The sequence below is a fragment of the Buteo buteo genome, chromosome Z, assembly GCF_964188355.1.
Source record: "Buteo buteo chromosome Z, bButBut1.hap1.1, whole genome shotgun sequence".
Taxonomy (NCBI): domain Eukaryota; kingdom Metazoa; phylum Chordata; class Aves; order Accipitriformes; family Accipitridae; genus Buteo; species Buteo buteo.
The window spans coordinates 67357824-67376117 of record NC_134204.1 but is presented as its reverse complement, the minus strand read 5'-3'; the positions used below and the strand labels follow the sequence as shown (position 1 = coordinate 67376117).

Sequence of the window (18294 nt, the reverse complement as noted above, 5' to 3'; positions counted from 1 at the left end):
GGTACAAAATTGGTTAGAAAAAAAAGTCGAAGACTATTTTTCAGTGATTACCATTTTTATTGAAGGACGCATTGAATGAAAGATGACAGTGGTCTACCATAGGCCTGATATGATTTAATATTCTCATCAGTGATGGAACAGGGAGAGTGCATATTGCATTTGCAAGTGATACCAAACAGCTGTAGCATAGCAAGAGAATTCAAATGGTCAAAAAGGATTGGAGTAAATGTTGCCAAAATTAAAGACAATATTCAGCAGGGAATGTGAGATTTTACTCTGAAGTCTGACTAAACCACTTCACAGATGCAAAATTAGGCCAGTATCAGTTCTGAATATGATCACAAACTGAAGGAACCCCAACAGCGCCATGCTGCTAGGAAGTCATACTTCATATGAGGATGTATAACTGGCAGCATATCGATGGAATTTTAGGTTAGGGATGAGGAATATCTTTTCTGGTGCTAGATAGCAAAGCACTAAAGCAGCTTGCCTGCAGAGGTTTGGGGTCTTCATCATTGGAGATGTTTAAGAAAAGGTTTGACAAACATTTTCCAGCAAATGGACTAGAAAACCTCCTGCTGCTCCCTGCAGATCCAAACCACAAGGGCTGACCTAGAGCTTGTATAACTCACTATCACTCTATTCTCCAAAATAGCTGCTTCTTAGTCTTGAGTTTCTTTCAGTTTCATTGATATTTTCATTATTGAAATGACATGATATTGCAGTGGCCATTACATTAGTACAATACTAAGACGGAGTCAGTGAAGTCTGACACATGTAAGAAGTTACAAAAATCTGACATGTTTGATTAAAAAACCTTGATTCACATTGCTTAAAACTTTGTCATCTTTGTTTTGCATGTAATCTAAGTTGTTTTGGACAGATGGGCAGAAGTCTATCCAAGCTAAGCAATAAATGATATATTGCCCACCTCCAAATAACTTCTTGTAACTATTTCACCCCTTCAGCATCTCTGTGGCCTGAGCTACGGAAATGATGTGGAGCCCTAACACTGTTGTATTGCTCCTTTTAAAAGCCATTTAAAATGGACAACATTATAGTCCTCAGTGAAACTTGTTTCTGCATGATGAAAGGAAGGCGGGTTTTGCATAACATCTCCCAAGGGTGATTATGCAGAAGATATTTGATTTCCACATCTCCTCTGAAGGGCTGGACTGCAAAGGTTCGCAGAGCCCACAGAAGCTGCAGGCAGAAGCAGGAAAGGTATGGTGAAAGTTTTGTGCAGCAGATGTATTGAGTTGGAGGAACTGCTGGCTGGTGGGCCAAAACCAGAAATGACCATTTTGGGAGGATTCTCAACTTCTCTCAAGGCTAATCAAGAAAGTGTGGAGCTGACAAGGGCTAACAAAAGGAAAGAAAAGGACAGAATAGAGAAGGAAAGAAATAAAAGTTTGCCCCTAAAGATGGCTGTGGGTAAGGCTAGTACTGTGATATTGAGGCCTGCTGCCTAGGTGAAGAAACTGTTGAAATGTTAGGTACTCTAGAAAAAAACAAATCCTAGCTGCCTCAGGTCAGGCATCCAAATCAGTAAACACTTTAGGTTTTAAATTTTCAGTCTCTGCTCATTGCCTGTGTAATGGGCAATATACTCCCACAGGAATATTCTGAAGATAAAATTCATCAGTGCCTGTGAAACGCTTAGATTTTATAGTGACAAGCCTCAGAGAAAAGCTCATGAGGAGACAAATCTTTTTGTCTTCAGAGTAGGGGTGGAACTGCATATAATAAATTAAGTACGGAGCTAACTGTAAGGAAACAATAAGGAAAAACAGTGTCTGTAACTGTGCAGTCAATCTCCTTGGGAAGAAGGCTCCTATAGAAACATTAGCATGTAACCAGGTAATTAAAGCAGGCACACCACATATACACAAAGGGCTGAAACAAGTTCCACATGTAAATTTAGCCTTGATGTTTCTACTGTTCATGTTCTTGCCTTTGCAACCTTAATATCCTTCTCACATAGCATTAGAGGTGGCTTTATTGGCTGCAATGGAAGGGGTGGCTGCAGTTTCCATTAGGATACGTGGGCAGCTTCCTCTCCTCTCCCTTAGATTCTGACTTAGTAGCATGAGGTAGAGTTGACAGTTATTATGTATTTGTTGAATAACACACATATTAATACCCACATTGACAGGGATGAGGCTTGGCTTTAAACTGAGGGGTTTTTTTGCAGTAACACATCACGATCTCATGTGTGATTGGCTTTTTGCAATCATCCTAAGTTTTCCTGCAGCATTAATGGTTTTCCAATTTTTTTCCTTGGTTGGCTTTCTCTATTTTGGATTATTTTTCTACCCAGATTTACTAATCCAGAGTTTTTCAAACTGACATCTCAATTAGTTAAAAATCAAGGTCCTGTAGTTACCTTTGTATTACTCCTTGACCCCAATTCCACAAAAAAATCTGTAATAGATTACTGTGGCCACACATCCCAGAAGCATTAGAAAAGTAAGTTAAAAAAACCCCCAACCTATAAATACAACGTTACTTTGAATCAGAGGAGCTAAACTCCTTATATACCTTTCTTAATGAGTCAAAAAAAAAAAAAAAAAACAAACAAAAAACCACCCAAAAACCAAACAAAAAAGCAAACCACCACAGCTGCCATCTTGTTTGCTCTTCACTTTATTCTGCTTCTGTAGCATACTCAACTGGTGTGATAGTTGACTACTTTAAGGTATCTGAGCGAGCTGATCTGTAGTCTAGCCAGTGTTGAAAGCGTGGGTGTGAAATCTGATGAAGTCAGAAAACTACTCAGCCTACTGGAAAACTGTTAAACACCTAAGTACTACAGTAGATTAGTACACTTGCCAGAAATATAAAAAATTTAATACATATCATATGATCTTTCTAATCACAGCAAATAAAATTATGATGGCATAGCTTAACGTATAATGTCAAAGAACACAGAATTGTTACTGAGGTGATTGTATCATAATTTCTAGATAAAGTGTGCACATGCCAGTTATTTGAAAAGCTTCCAGGAGCAGCATAGAGGAAAAGGAATACCACAACAAATTAGAAAGGCAGTAAGCATGTAATGATAGTGCCATCCACAAAACTGTAGATGCCAGAGAACTGCACTTCTGGATAGAAAATGTTTGCATATTTTGAATAGATTTTTTTCAGCTTCTTACTCTGCATTTTTAAATCTTAAAAAGACCTCTGAATGTTATGTAGAGATATACCGAACAGCAATGTGCTGAGTTAAGGAATAGAGTAAATATGTGAACAGAATATATTTCATCCCATAGTCACTGCAGACAACCTTAGCATCACTGCTGTTCTTGTTTTGTACAGAAAAAGGAAACATGGATATGCTGGAAAATGTCCCATTCCCATGAAACTTAAAAATACTATTCAATCTGGTAAATGACACGCAAGTTATTACAGCTTCTAGTAACAGTGATATTGTATCTATGTTGGTCTCAAAATACATATTTTACTCCAGTAGCAGACAACATTTTTTGACCTGAGGAAAATGAGAAAGCTTGGCTGTTCCTTCTCCATCTACTTCTATATGTCTAAGAAGACAAATTGTTATTTTCAGTGGAACTTTTTCTCATAAATCTCCTCTGTTTGATAACTTCTTTATTATTTGCAAGCGGAAACTTGGAGTTCCTGAGCCTCAACACAAATTTAGCTCTCCTGAGTGGGAGATTTACAAGGTCTCACTCAAAGCACTGAGGCATGAGATGTCCCCAGACATCAACAGGGACAAGGGACATTCTCTCTCAACTCGGCAGTTCACATATCTGAGGAGAGAGCTCTCCACAATTTCTGATGTCTTGAGCTTGAACAGTACAGGTAAAATTATGCACGGCACTTACATGTTTCTAAGATGACATGTATTTCTGTTACATATTTACAACTTTCTCATGATGTGATTGGCAAGAGGCCAAAGGAAAACAGTATGTAAGACCATATTCTTTCCATTTAGCCTTTACTAGGCACTCTGCAAACACTAGAGAGGTGCCACCCTTGCCCCAAATTGCTTACGGTCTGTGGAAACAGTCTCATTCTTTCTACGTGAAGAGTGCTGTCCTCATTAGAGACAGTTTAGAAATTAACTTCAACACAGCAAACATTAACAAAGTCCTGACAAAGCATGAGGTCGCGGAGCAGATGAAACCTGTGGTTTATCAATGTGGAAGATCAAGATACTTTTTGAAACTTGTATTCAATATAGCAGAAGCAACAGTAACAGCTCAAATCCAGTGTAAGTGCCCTAGGTAATGCTTAGTACATAGACAGTGTTGACATCCGACTTGATCTTTTCTAAAATGAGTATTAGAACTTAGAATTTTGAAAGAATTGGTATCATTTGTGAGCTAACTCACAAATGGAGGGAGGGAAGAAAAGCAATTCGGAAATAGTAACTTAGGGAACGGGCCGGCAAACACTTTATTTGCACGAGACGTTACTTCGGTGGTCGTCAATAGTACCGCACCTGACCAAACGACTGCAGGAGTGGGCCATAACACTTCTAATCCTCACTCCCTGAGATCTCATCTGAAACAGTGTGATGAGTGGAGTTTCCTCACGGAAAACCCGTTCTTAATTCAACGACTGACACGAGACGGAACACCAAATTTCTTGGAAGTTCCTCCCAACCCCGTGGTGCAGGGCAGGGGGTGGAGGGTCGCCACGGCGCCAGCGTCAGTCAGTCACGCCGCGCCGGCTCCTCGCGAAAGGGGCACAAGGTAAAACGCCCCGCAAGGTTTCGGGGGAGGGGCGGCGTGAGGAGGGAGGGAGGGACGGGAGCTTCCCCTCCAGCGGGGCCTTCCCCAGGCTTCGTTCCCAGCAGACACCTCACAGCTACCTCAGCCTGCACCCACGCCACCCCGCTGCAGGCAGGGGGACCCCCGGCACAGCCAGCTTTCCACGCCGGGGCGGGTCGCCTAAAGCACAGACGCGCGTGGACGCTGCCTCCGTGGGACGTAGGCTTTGAGGCAGGCGGCGACCGACTTCGCGGAACTATCTCACGGCTACGGCGGGCCCCGCTGCCCCGGGAAAGGGAAGCTCCGGTCCTCCCGCCGCCGCCGCCGCCCCCCCCGGCCCCGGCCCCGGCCCCGCTCCTGCCGCCTGTCGGCCCCCTCCAGTCACGTGGCTGCAGGGGGCGTGTGCGGCCGTCACGTGAGCGCGGGGCTGGCGGCCGGGCTGGAAGGGAAGATGGCGGCGGAGAGGGAGCCTCCGCCGCTGGGGGAGGCGCGGCCCGCCGACTTCGAGGAGCTGGAGGAAGGCGAGGACCTCTTTACCAGCACCGTGTCCACCCTGGAGGTGAGAGCCCGCCCGTCCACCGCGGGGCCCGAACGCCGCGGCCGCGCCGGCGCCCGCCGGGCCCTCCCCTCCCCGCCAGGCCGCCGGTGCCGCGCTCCTGGCCGGGCCCCCGGCCCTGACCGGCCCGGCCCGGCCCCCGGTTGCGGCCCCGCCGCCTGCCTCTGTTCCGGTAGCGGCGACTCCTCGACGCTTCCCTCCCGGTGGGCGAGTGGCCTCGGCCCCGCGGGGGCTCGGTGGTCCCCCTCAGGTCTTCTCCTGCCAAAAGAAACCCGAAACTCTTTCTCCAAGTACCGCTGTGCCAGGTCGCCGCTTTCCTTCGTCTTACCCCCTTCTCGTACAGCCGGGAAAATAAGTATTTCCCCCTTTCCTCTTCACACCACGCCAGTTTCGCTGGTCCTGTCCCCCCCCGCCCCCTTAGCCTTTGTGTGGATTAATAACAACCCATTTTCTGTCCGAGGCTTCACCGCCTTCCCGTTTGCCAAGAAAAAAAAAAACTTGCAGAAACTTCTTATTTCTCTCTAAGTCTCCTGCCGCCGGAGCCGGTGCAGCGCGGGGCTGCCGGTGGTTTAGCCTGCCGTCGCCGGGCGGCCGGTGACTGCCCCGCCGCCCCGCCTGCCGCCGGTGCCCCCCCACCCCCTGCCGCCGCCGCCGCCGCCTAGCAGGAGGGGCCGTTACGGGCGGCTGAAGGCAGGAGGCATGCATGCGTGCAAGGCGTTGTGAAACGTGCCGTTGGTCAGAGAAACCAGAGTCTGGAAGGTCTGAGAACTGGGGGTGAACACATCTCCAAACCGTGGTTGCTTTCCGTGCGTGCGAGGCAAAAACACCAGAACAAAACCAAACCAAAACCCGGAAGAACTGAATGCTTAAATAGGTCCTCGTTCTGAAAAATGCTTCTGCGTTCATTCACTACAGCGGGAGCTTTTCTTGCTGAGTTGTGGTCATGTTTCACCTGTGTGTTTTGCCCGTACCTTGTGGAAAAACTTTGTTCTTCCTGTATGCAGTTGCCCTTTTAAAAAGAAAATTGTTCCTGTTCCTCTTTTCCTGAAGAGTTTCCTGTCCCTGACCTTTACAGTAATAGGATCAGTGCGTGGTTCTTTGTTTTACGCTGGCTGTTGCTTGTCCTTAACAAAAAAGGCCAGTATACAAAGAGGCTCTTAAATGTATTTTTAAGTCACTTTTTTTTTTCTTTTTACTTTTTATCGATGCATAATCTGTGCATTGGTAGAAAAAGATCTGTGGAGATATGCTGTGAAGGAATAGCAGATGATGTGAACCTGCAGTTGACAAGAATTGTATCAATAGATTTCTGTGTATCTCTGTGTGATACAGTGTGTGTTATTGGAGTCTTGGTCTTTGCTAGGAAAGACTGCAGTATAACATAAACAAAAGTCTTTACTGATGTGGTCTGGAATTAAAGCTGCAAGAGATAAGATAGATTTAGAGTTTAAATCACAGTTACAATGAGAAGTCCTCATCTTAATGATTAAAAATATTTACTGAAAACTCCTCTAACCGCAAAAAGCTGGCAAAGAAATGCACTTTGTTTTAGGTGGTTTGGCTGACAGTTATGTTGTGCTGCTTTGTATTTGCAGACAGTCTATTTGAAAGAAAGTAGCTAAGTAGAAAGGGGAAGCATCTTTGCTTAAAGAGAAGCTTTGAAAAGCTTTGTCAGTAAAGCTTTTTTTGATGTCTAATCAGCTACAGCATTTAGGGAAGAGCCTTAATCTCGTGATTTTCCTGCAAATTTGGAAGGAAGAGATCATGAAAATTGAACTTCTCACAAGCTTGAATATAGATTATTTAACTCAAGTGTCTAGGACACCTTAGTCCAGAGAAGAACAATTATCTCTTGGTGTGGGCCTAATTAAACTTATGTCTTGAGTGTTGTTTTAGTCCTGTAGATATTCATGAAATAGCTGTTTCTAAATGGCAATGGAAGTTCTATAGTAACAACAGAATGGCATCCTGCTTTTCATAGTTGTTAACGTATTTGTTTGCTGATACCAGAGGAGAGAGCATGGCAAGGGGCGGTGAGGTCCAAAGCCAACTTAGATGAAGGCTATGGTACTTTGAAAGGGTCCCCACCTGGTTTATCTTGGAGCTGTCCATTTGCTTTTTGCATGATTAATTTAAGCTCCCCTACTATTTTTTTCTTGTTTTCGTTCTCTTTGCAGCTCACAAAAGACTGTTCCTTTCTTACCTATGATTTTGTTGTACAGTAGAGAAGCTACAAGGTTTCTAACATGTCTTCCGAATAGCTTCTGTGTTAATGAAGTCTCCATTTAGAAAACACATGCTAACTCATCTAAGTTTCATCTGACAAAATACAAGTTCAGTGTATATTATGAACAGCAAATATGAAATATTTAAATACAGGAAGGCTGACTGACTTCAGTGGCTTATCTGGATAATGAAATGGAGAATATTGTTTATTTCAAGTTGAATTCTCTGATGCAAAGAAAAAGAAGCTGGAGTTTTAACTTTCTTTGTGCGACTAAAAGTTAGCGACTTAAATTAAACCCTCTTAATTCTAGAATGTAAAACACACTGAGCTGTAACACCTGGCATTTCTGGAGTGCGGTGGGAACACATTTTAGGACTTGAAAACTTGTTGGATGTAAAAGAATGAGAACGCTTCCCTTTCAGTGAACGTAGGGCACCTATGAACTCTGGATACCTGGCTGAGCAGCAGCTTGTCTGAGCTGGTGGGGTGCTTATTTCCTCATCAGATACCCACAGTGCCTAAGAGCAGTAGAAGGATTGTTTGGTTTTCATTGTGCCAACCATATTGTATTGTCTGGAGGACTGCCTCCATTAAATTCATGGTCACTGAGTGGTCTTCCTTTAGCTGTCAGAGTTGCTTTCATCAATGAGAACAGCCGGACTGAATCAGAAAAATAGTCTCAGCCAAGATTGCATTTACAACGATACTCAGTGGTGGATGCTGTGTGAAGCATATTGCTGATGATTTTATGTGTGTGCTGGTAGTCACCTGCAGTACTCTCTCACATACCAGTTTTTTGTAGCTCAGGGACCTCCTGAGCCCTAGGTAGCATTACCATATTAATAATCTTCCAAGCACTTACCTACTTGCTGAATTTTTAAGTGCATGGGGTTTTGGTTTGGTTTGGGGTTTTTTGTTTAAAAAAAAAAAAGTGTCTGTGACACACACAACAAGACGTTCTGGAAGTTAACTGTGCATTATGAGAAGAATCATCCTGTTACAAGTTTGTAATCAACAAATTGCTGATTTGCTGTCCGTGTCCTCTGCCGCTCTTAGGAGCGACCACAAACAACTGTATGAAAGTCACTTATGGCAACATATATGAAAAAAGAGTATGTTAGATTTTCTGAAAAATTGTATGTTTAGTGTTACTCTCATTTCATCATTTCCCCCTCCTCCTTCCTTCTTGCCCTAGTCTGTTTCTCTGCCACCCTCCTTGTTGCACCACTTCTTACTTCATTTCCCCTAAATTTCTCACTCATTTCTGTACTATTTGTCTCTGTTTTGTAAAGCAGGTGTTGTGTGAACATGTAGCTAAGCTGCCACATGTTCATTTCAACTGGTATCTATATTCCTGGGTTTTTTTTCTAATGGAAGAATACATGGAGGCACTTGAAACCAATCAATAAGCAGTAGATGTGGTAATCTATCAAGGAATGTCATTTAGGGCAGGGTGTGTATATAATCTCATTGCCAGTTTATCAGTTTATGTCAAAGATCTGCAACATGCATTTGGTTTTTGCACAGAAGGCAAAACATTAGATAGACACAGAAGTCCAGATGTCTTTAATGATATCCATTGAATTTAACAGTGACAATTATAGAGGAAGCTGTAAAGATCCCATTGGAATATCTGAGAGGAAAATATTAAGTCCTTCAACACTGTACTCTACCTGTGCACAAAACTAACTCTGTATCCAAGATTGATTGGTGTAATTCTACTGGAAATGTGTGTCTTGTTCCTTGGTGTTAAATCCAGGCTGTAATGGAAGTACGTAGGCATTCGTTCTAGTGTGATTGCTTGTGTCCTCTTACTTTCTGCTGAAAATATTACTGTCCTGCTGTTGAGTCTATTCTCTCTGCCCATGCTGTAATGTGTGAGCTTCTGTAACCCTGTTTCAGACAATGAGCCTGGTTAACTTGAACAATTAGAACAGTATGCTGGTTAGCTTTTGTCAGCCTGTTATTGTGTTCTGACCGAAGGAGGCTAGGAGGGGTTCAGACAAGTAGTTCAACTGGTTTGGGGGGGACTCTACTATTAAGAGAAGGGAGGATGTCCAAGCATCTAGGGCTGTAATTTCAGCCAACAGAAAATGTGAGAAGTTGTTCTTGTTTCTTTGTAAGTCAAAGCTATAAAACAGTTATTGCCGCTGAATGTAATGCACAATAAAAGAGGAGAAAATTGAGCTTGTTATTGCCCTTGCAAATTGGGATGGTCCCATAGACTTCTCACCAGAAACTTGTTTTCTAGGAAACAAGTAAAGCAGGATCCTGACTGCCCTGCATATCTGAATGTCCTGGCCATTGGGTATCTTGGTTGTTGGATGCTTCACCTGACTTACTTTCAGCTCGGGAGTCTCTCAGAAATTTCACAGGCCTGTACCTTTCAGGAAATGGACATGTTTGTGCCATTTCGTGAATTGTTGGCATCAAGTCAGTTTAAAATTTCTAAATAGCTATGCCATCCATGTGTGTCTGGGCCATGAGGTTTTTTGTTAGGCTCCTCTTCCATTTCTTGTCTGATACTCAGATTTTCACTGCGCTAACTACTAACTCTTCTAACAGCTATTTTAATCACCTTTTTAGATGTACTTCACAGAGATAAAAGAGCAAAGTTGGGGTCCTGTCTTTTAGCTTGCACCTGTAGTAGGGTGTAACTGGAATAGCTTAACATGTTAGTAGTTGTTTGGGTGCATGGGTGCTTTTTTTGAGAGGCTGAATAGTACTCTCTGACCCACTGACTATGTAAAATAATCAGATTATTAGGAATTAATTGACTGTAGTTTCTGATACATTCAGAGCTGTGGCTTTCTGGGTTTTCATAGTTCCCTGAGGACTATGTCTGTTCTGAAGATAACTTTTGAAGATAATGAACTGAACTTTGTTGCAAAACTCTTAAAATCAAGCTGATGCTGTGTTCAGACCGGTAATGATTTTTAATAAGTTTCTACACATTATCTTTTCATATAAAACCCCAACTGTCTGTGAAATTATTTAACCCCATCCTTAATTTATCTTGTTTGAGAATGACAGCTGTTTAAAAATACCAAAGAGCCACTGAAAAATTAATAGGCCAGGAAATATCTTATTCAGCTGTCAGCTTGTTGCAGTTGAAGTCCAGCTGGCAGCTGAGCCCTGCACAGCCGCTCACTCACTCCCCACCTGCAGGATGGGGGAGAGAATTGGAAGAGTAAAAGTCAGAAAACTTGCGGGTCGAGATAAAGAATACTTAATAGGTAAAGAAGAAGCTGCACGCGCAAGCAATATATAATGAATTCATTCACTTCTTCCCATTGGCAGGCAGCTGTTCAGCCATCTCCAGGAAAGCAGGGCTTCATCACACGTAATAGTTACGTGGGAAGACAAATGCCATTAACTCCAAATATCCTCTCCATCCTCCTTCCTCACAGCTTTTATTGCTGAGCATGGTGTTACATGGTATGGGATATTCCTTTGGTCAGTTGGGGTCAGCTGTCCTGGCTGTGTCCCCTCCCAGGTTCTTGTCCTCCCCCAGCCCTCTCACTGCAGGGCAGTGAGAAACAGAGAAGGCCTTCATGCTGTGTAAGCACTGATCGGTAATAACTAAAACATCCCTGTGTTGTCAACACTGTGCGCTCACAAATCCAAACTGTGGAGCTATACAAGCCATTATGAAGAAAATCTATCCCAGCCAAAACCAGTACACACCTGAAAGGGTATTTCAAAGGAAAGACATTTTACTTATAAATCATCCACATAACTAAACTAATATCTCCTATTCTTAGAAACAGAACTTGAGTTTTATGACAAATATAAATTTATTATATCTTTATAAAACAAATACCACACAGACAGAACTTCTGTTTCACTGGAAAACTTCCTGAAAGAGTCACTTCTAGACTTTGTGTCTTGTATACAAATTATACCAGCTGCATGAATAAGCTTTGCCTCTTGAGCTTTCTGAGGTGCTCCTAAGGTCTGTTTGAGTCCTTTCCTTTTGCAAGTATCCTCCAGTTGTGGTTTGTGGAAATGGAGGTATGTGAAATTTGGAGAAATCCATCTGTAACTGGTATGCTAATGACACCTGTGAAGCCAGGTATCCAGAGCAGAATTCTTGGCTTTCTTTAACCGTGCCAATGGACAGGATCTTTCCCAGCTGTTTTGGGTTTGTGTGGTGGGGTTTTGGTAGTGGGGGAGGGGCTGCAGGGGAGGGTCCTGCGAGAAGCTGCTCGAAGCTTCCCCGGCTCCAAGTTGTACCTGCCTCTGGCCAAGGCTGAGCCCATCAGCCATGGTGGCAGTGCCTCTGGGAGAGCAGATTTAAGAAGGGGAACCTGCAGTGAGTAGGGGGAGTGACATGTGAGAGGAGCCCCTCTGCAGATACCGAGGTCACGGAGGAAGGCGGGGGAGGAGGTGCACCGGAGGAGGGGATGCCCCTACAGCCCGTGGTGAGACGGCAGGCTGTCCCCCCCCCGCCCATGGAGGGGAGCAGGGGACCAGATGCCCACCTGCAGCCAGAGCAGGTGGATACCCCCAAAGGTGGCGTGACTCCATGGCAAAGCCCGTGCTGGAGCAGTCTGTGCCTGAAGGACTGCAGCCCCTGGAAAGGAGTCATGTTGGAGCAGTTCATAAAGGACTGCAGCCCGTGGGAAGGACTCACATTGGAGGAGTTCATGAAGGACTGTCTCCTGTGGGAAGGACCCCACACTGGAGCAGGGGAAGAGTGAGGAGTCCTCCCCCTGAGGAGGAAGGAGCGGCAGAGACAACGTGTGATGAACTGACCCCAAACCCCATTCCCTGTCCCCCTGCACTGCTGGGGGGAGGAGCTACAGAAAACTGGGAGTGGAGTTGAGCAAGGAAGGCAGGAGAGGTGGGGGGAAGGTGTTTCAAGATTTGGGTTTTACTTCTCATTATCCTTGGTTTGATATGATTGGTAGTAAAACAAATGGATTTTGTTTTTTCCCGAAGTTGTCTTTTGCCCATGACCATAAGTGGTGAGTGATCCCTCCCTGTCCTTGTCTCGACCCATGAGCTTTTCTTCATATTTTCACCTACTCGTTCCACCCCGGGGTGGGGAGGGAGTGAGTGAGCGAGTGGCCTCGTGCTGCTTTGTTGCTGGCTGGGCTTAAACCACAACACCAGCTCAGTGATAGAAAGGGATCCATAATCCTACCAGGACCTGGTGGCATGTATTTATAGCTATTCCTAGACAAATCTATTCCTTTTTTCAAAGTGGGAATAGCTTTGCATTGGCCTTGGTTAACTTGTTGCTTTAGGCATGTAAATGTTTAGTTTTTCGTATTATGCCATATGTTGATCAGGTTTAAATGTTCAAGGTGAATTTTGTGTCTTGTAGTGTTTCTTTTTGTGATTAGAAGCCAGGTATAGTCAAAAGTAATCATCAGTAATGAAAATAGCTACCTCAGATAAAACTGAGAAGATAGACTGAGGGAATACCTTGAAGATGTCAGTCTTCTCTCAGGGCTCTTTTCCACCACTCATTAATCAAGAGCACGATTAAGGGATAAAACAGAAAGCCCTTTGCTATGTGCAAGTGTGCAGGAAGGCTTTTGTTCCCTATGTCTGGCTGTATTACAGCTGTTTTTCATGGAGGTGAATTGACAAGCATGAGCTGCATGCCACTCTGCATCTGTTGTAATGTGGGGTCCCCACTATGTCCTGAACCTCAGAGCTATCAAAATGTAAGTGGGCTGCTGTTCAAAGTTGAGTAGCAGCAAAACTGGCTTGGAATCAGTATCTGTAACGTTTTTGTGAAGAGTTGCTTTTGCTGATAAAACTTTAAACTGCTTGAACCTCACAGGGAAATCAAGCATTTCCATGCTTTGCTGTTCTAGCTGAAGTACAAGATCTTGAACTTGCAGCTCTGTGCAGCACTGCCTGGAGAGACAGACCGTTTCTTCTGGAATATGCCACTTCTGAGTTCTGAAATCACTTAAAACTATCAACTATTACATGTGACACATACTATCTGTAGTATCATTTGTAGAATAATAAAGCATGTCAAGTGGTGAGGTTTTCTCACATTTCCTAGTTAATTTTGTCTAAATTAGTTGCAAATCTTGTGATACAACTTAAGGATCATACTTCACAGAGTGAACAAATAGACCTTTATTACCTCAGAGCACTCTGTTTGCTGTGGGATCATTTCAGCATTGGTTTAGTGTGAGATGAGAAGTGTACATGTGGCTAGTGGATTGGTTCCTTGTAAGGTTATAAACTCTACTACCTACATACAGTTCCCAAGCGTTTCTGCTTTGACTTTCTTTGCAGGCTCTAGGGCAAAATCCAACAAGCAGTCTGAGAAGCTGCTCTTTCATTGCTCATCACTTTGATTTGTTTATTGGTTTCCCCACTTTACATATGGGCTTTTCAGAGAGTGGCAGCCTTTGGCAAAGGGAAGGGGGTATAACCTCTTCTGTCATTTGAATGGAGTGGTTCCTTGTTGCAACCATAATCTTGTTTAAGAAATATAAATTTTCTGGTATTCTCGTATTTGCTTTCATCTTCCTTCTGTCTTCAGCAGGGAAAACCTTGAGCTAACAACTTTCCAGGTCAACAGAGCCTTGATTTCATACGTCCTCTGAAAAAAACATTTTGTACTGTGTCTGAATTTGTCTGGCAGGATTTTTACTGTTTCTTGCTTAATTCCTCTGTGCCAGAATTTCAGATGGCTGAGGTCTGGATAGATGCGGGAGTGAGGATCTTGCTCTCTGCTGCTTGAAGTAAAGCAGCAGTGCCATACTCCATGTCAGGACGTACACTGTTCTTGGACAGGCAGCTATAAGAAAGGCCTTCCCTTAGAACTGCTGCCTTGCTACATTTATGAATGTGAAAATACAATCTGGACAGACTTTTTCAGTGGCTTTTCAGTATTTTTCAAGCTTTTTTAAATCTTTCATAGCCTGTGGCATTTGTTGCCACAGACATGTAGCCTGAAACATTTAATACCTGTTTTGAATTCTGGTTCTGAACTTTAATGATGACAACTCTGTGCAAAAACTAGGAAGCAAGTAGTGACACAGCTTACAAATGTTCCTTTTAAAGTGCATGTATTCATGAATAAATACGCTGTTGTTGAAAACTCCTTAGTTAGCTGTCTTGGATGAAGTTGTGAGTAGTGAGTCTTGCAAATTTTCTAGTACTATGCAGTAAACATAGTTGATGCTTGTATTCAACAAGGATTTTCTAACTGAAGCACTGATCTTCAGTCAGATGTTTATTTATTTTGTGAGTAAGCTATAAATTGCTTTAATTTTCCTGAGCGTCTGCAAGTATTTTTCTTTTTCACAGGGCAAGTTCTAGTCTTCAGTGAATTAAAAGAACTGTATCTATGGCAAGCCTACCTTCCGTGTACAGTACAATATGACCCTCTGGCAATAATCCCCAAGTTCAACCTGTTGCAAAGCTATTAAAATTTCTTACAGCCACAAGCCGCCTTGAATTGTTTGGATGGCATTAACGTGTTATTTTAATCTCTGAAAAACTGGTATAGAGCTCTTGGAGATTTCTTTATTAATTTTTTTCAATGTATAAATCCAGACTTAAATCTAAGCCTTTCCAAAAGGAACTTAATCAAATTACATTCAGCAATACTAATATAATTATTCTATATATTTCTGCAGCAGCTTTTGTTTCATGTTACTTAAACCTGAGGAAACGGGTGACCTTTTTTCTCTTTGACAAAGAAATGAAAAGAGCTGTTGACTAGCTCATATCCTTTGTTCATTGTTACCATGCTAGGAGTAGGAAATGGAAATAGCTGGCAGGGTTTCCTTTCTGTACATCTTGCCTTGTTTCTTTGCAATGAAAGAATGTTTGTTCCAGTAATTCTCATATACTGACACATGGCAACTGGGTCTCTGCTAATTACTTCATTTTTTTTTTTTTTTTTTTTTTAAAACAGTCAAGTCCTTCATCTCCAGAGCCAGCAAGTCTTCCTGCAGAAGACCTCAGCACAAACTCCAATGGTCCAAAGCCAGCAGAAATCATGCTAGATGATGACAGAGAAGACCTCTTTGCTGGTAATTACTCTTTGCTTCTAATGTGTCTGCATAAACTCTTTTGCTCTTGGACTGAAAGAAATGTGCTTTTCTGGGAAGGAGCGTTAAAACCTTTTAAATAGTTTGACAATGATGTACAGTTTTTTTTCTTGTGGTACTTCGTAACATTAGTTAAGTTTGTTTACTAAATGCAAGTTTCTCAGTGGTGTGTACTGTCAGTGGCAGTGTGGCAGTGTTAGCTGGTTAGTAATGTGTTCTGCTGAGAGTAATAATAGTATTTATCATTATGTAATTAACATTAAAATCTGTGTGTAAAAACATGACTTAAGTTGCATCCTTGTTTTCTACTTAGTAACCATACACAACCTGTCCCAGTCTTTTCCAATTACAAAGATAATTGAGGTCGTATTGCAAGCTGGAGGGTATTTCCTTTTTCCTGAGACTCTTGTTACAATAAAAAGATAACAGACTGGTGTATGGGACCAGTCCTATCATTTCACTAGGGCATGATTCTGTCTTTGATACTTGACAGTATTGCATGTTTTGGAGAAAGATGTGTGAAAGTTCTGATGAGTAATCAGTCAATAGACAACACATTTCTAGTGCTTCTTTAATCAGTCACTACTCTGGTGTTGGTTTTCGACTGTCCTAACATGGTTTATGGTTGCTGTCAATTACAGGTGTAGGAGCATTAACTATTCAAGAAAGGAGGTGTAATATTTGAAGTATATTTTGTACGTCAAAAGATAGTTCTGAGTGCTGCTTCTCAATACTAACACTTTACCTATTCCTACCTATTGAGTGAGTCAGTTGGCAGTCTGCTTTGCATACAGTCTTCATCTCAATTGATTCCCTGATGTAATTGCTTGAAAATAAACTTCATAGCCTTTAGTTCTGGGCTATTTTGTATATACAAATACATGTAGATACATGTATATACATTCCTATTACCTTTGTTCTGAAATTACTAAATTTGTATTTGCATATATTTGAACTTGATTTTGCTCATGACAGTGTTAGAATGTATTGACTACTTTAACTTTCTGAAAGGGTTTTAAGAGAAAAAGTGAATAAAGAATAGAGGGGTAATCTTACTTCTTTTGTATTTATATTACCTGATCTTATGACTTGCAAAGACCAGCAGCGCTTTAGTTATGAAACTTTCTAGTACCAGTAATTTAGTTATTTAGCTTCAGTATATAAAACCAGCTTTTTATAACCATAGAGCCATCTGGAATGGATATTTTAGGAGAACCAATTCTCATTTGGATGATATTAAGAAAAAAGGTGGCTGGAGTAAATATTGAGGGGAACCAGACAGAAGGAGCAAATGTTAGCAGCCAGATTGTTTCAACTGAAATGAATGCTGTGAGAAAAACACACAGAACTGATTTAATGAGTTTGAGTTTTGCGACGGAAGACATTCTCTTAAATGCATGCAGTACTGAACTAAAAACATCTAACATACTGCATGTCTAACACAACCAAGACTGGTCTTTTAAGAGGTCAATTTATATAGAGACAGAGGTTAGTACAAATGCTCAAAGAGGGGGAAAAAACCAAGAGTGATTTATGGAGCCTAAGACAGAATATGACATCTTTCACGTTGTACTGTTCTAATCAGGAAGTTTGCATAATACAGTTGTACCCTAGTGATGAACTTCTGTCTTTGTATCACTGTCAGCATAGGCGTTCTCAAAAACAACGTCTAATTTGTGTTCCAGTGCTGTGCTCTCACAAGTATAACTATTCTTGTCTTTCTTAGGACTGTTTTGCTAGACAATGGTATTAATCCATCTGATTAAGTTTCTGATACTGATTTGCAATGAATAGAAACAATGTGAGAAGGCAACATGAGATACCTATTTTCTTGCTTCCAGCATGATTGCATAAGCCTGGCTTTCTATGAAAGCAGGACTTAATTAACAAGTGAGTGTGACTGGGTTTTTTTCTTCAACATGTTGAAATTCCAGAGGAACCTATCTTGGCACAGCTTGTAGGAATGCTTAACCGGAGAGGAAGAGAATGAAGTTCCACAGGTTTCTAACTTAAGTTGTTCCTTCATACTGAATTATTAGACACTATAAAATCCAGGTAAAGGAAATCCTATGGGTGGCTCCTGAAAGGAGGGACTTTGATGCTTTAGGGGCATAAACAATTCTAGTTTTGCAGACTTATTTGTAAAAAATGTGATGGTATGCTTCTCTAGCTATTGTAGGCTTGATAAATCTTTTTCATTATTCCATCTAATAATGCAACCTAATAGAAAAGGAGGTAAGGGAGAACAAATTATATGATTTCCTATATTGTTTTAATGCAGTTCAGAACCTGGGGTTCTTTTTAGGCTATTTGACTATACTTAAAGCTTCTTTGCTATTGTGTTTCTGCGGCAGCTACAGGATAGTATGTGCAATAAAATGTTTTAGGTATTCATTACCTTGTCTCTGGTGACTCGTAAGTACTTTGGCTGAACTATTAAAACTGGGTTTCAAAGGTGAACGAAAATGAGTTTTCCAGCTGTCATTGGAGACCAGTAAATTTTGCTGCTGCATTTATTAGTATTGTGGTTCTTAGTTCTGGAAAAAAGCAAACTGTCTTGCTAAACCCACTTAAGCACTTTTACCCTTAGAATAAAAGTCAGTGTGTTGATTATTTGGCCAAAAAAGAATTACTTTATCTTACCTTGTAGAGCTTTTGCATGTGGAGACAGTAATGGTCAATGCTCCAAACCAGGTAGTTGTCGTGGTTTAACCCCAGCCAGTAACTGAGCAC

At 42.1% G+C, this 18294-nt stretch overlaps 1 protein-coding gene across 1 annotated transcript in view; it reads left to right on the top strand.

Moving 5' to 3' along the window:
• The first annotated feature begins 5140 nt into the window (after window positions 1–5140).
• The window catches only part of SNX2 (sorting nexin 2), a 36331-nt gene continuing 23177 nt past the window's right edge, over window positions 5141–18294 (top strand). The window contains exons 1-2 of the mRNA XM_075021019.1: window positions 5141–5301; window positions 15426–15543. Coding sequence (XP_074877120.1) covers window positions 5194–5301; window positions 15426–15543 — 226 coding nt within the window. The 5' untranslated portion in view covers window positions 5141–5193. The remainder of the gene's footprint in view (window positions 5302–15425; window positions 15544–18294) is intronic.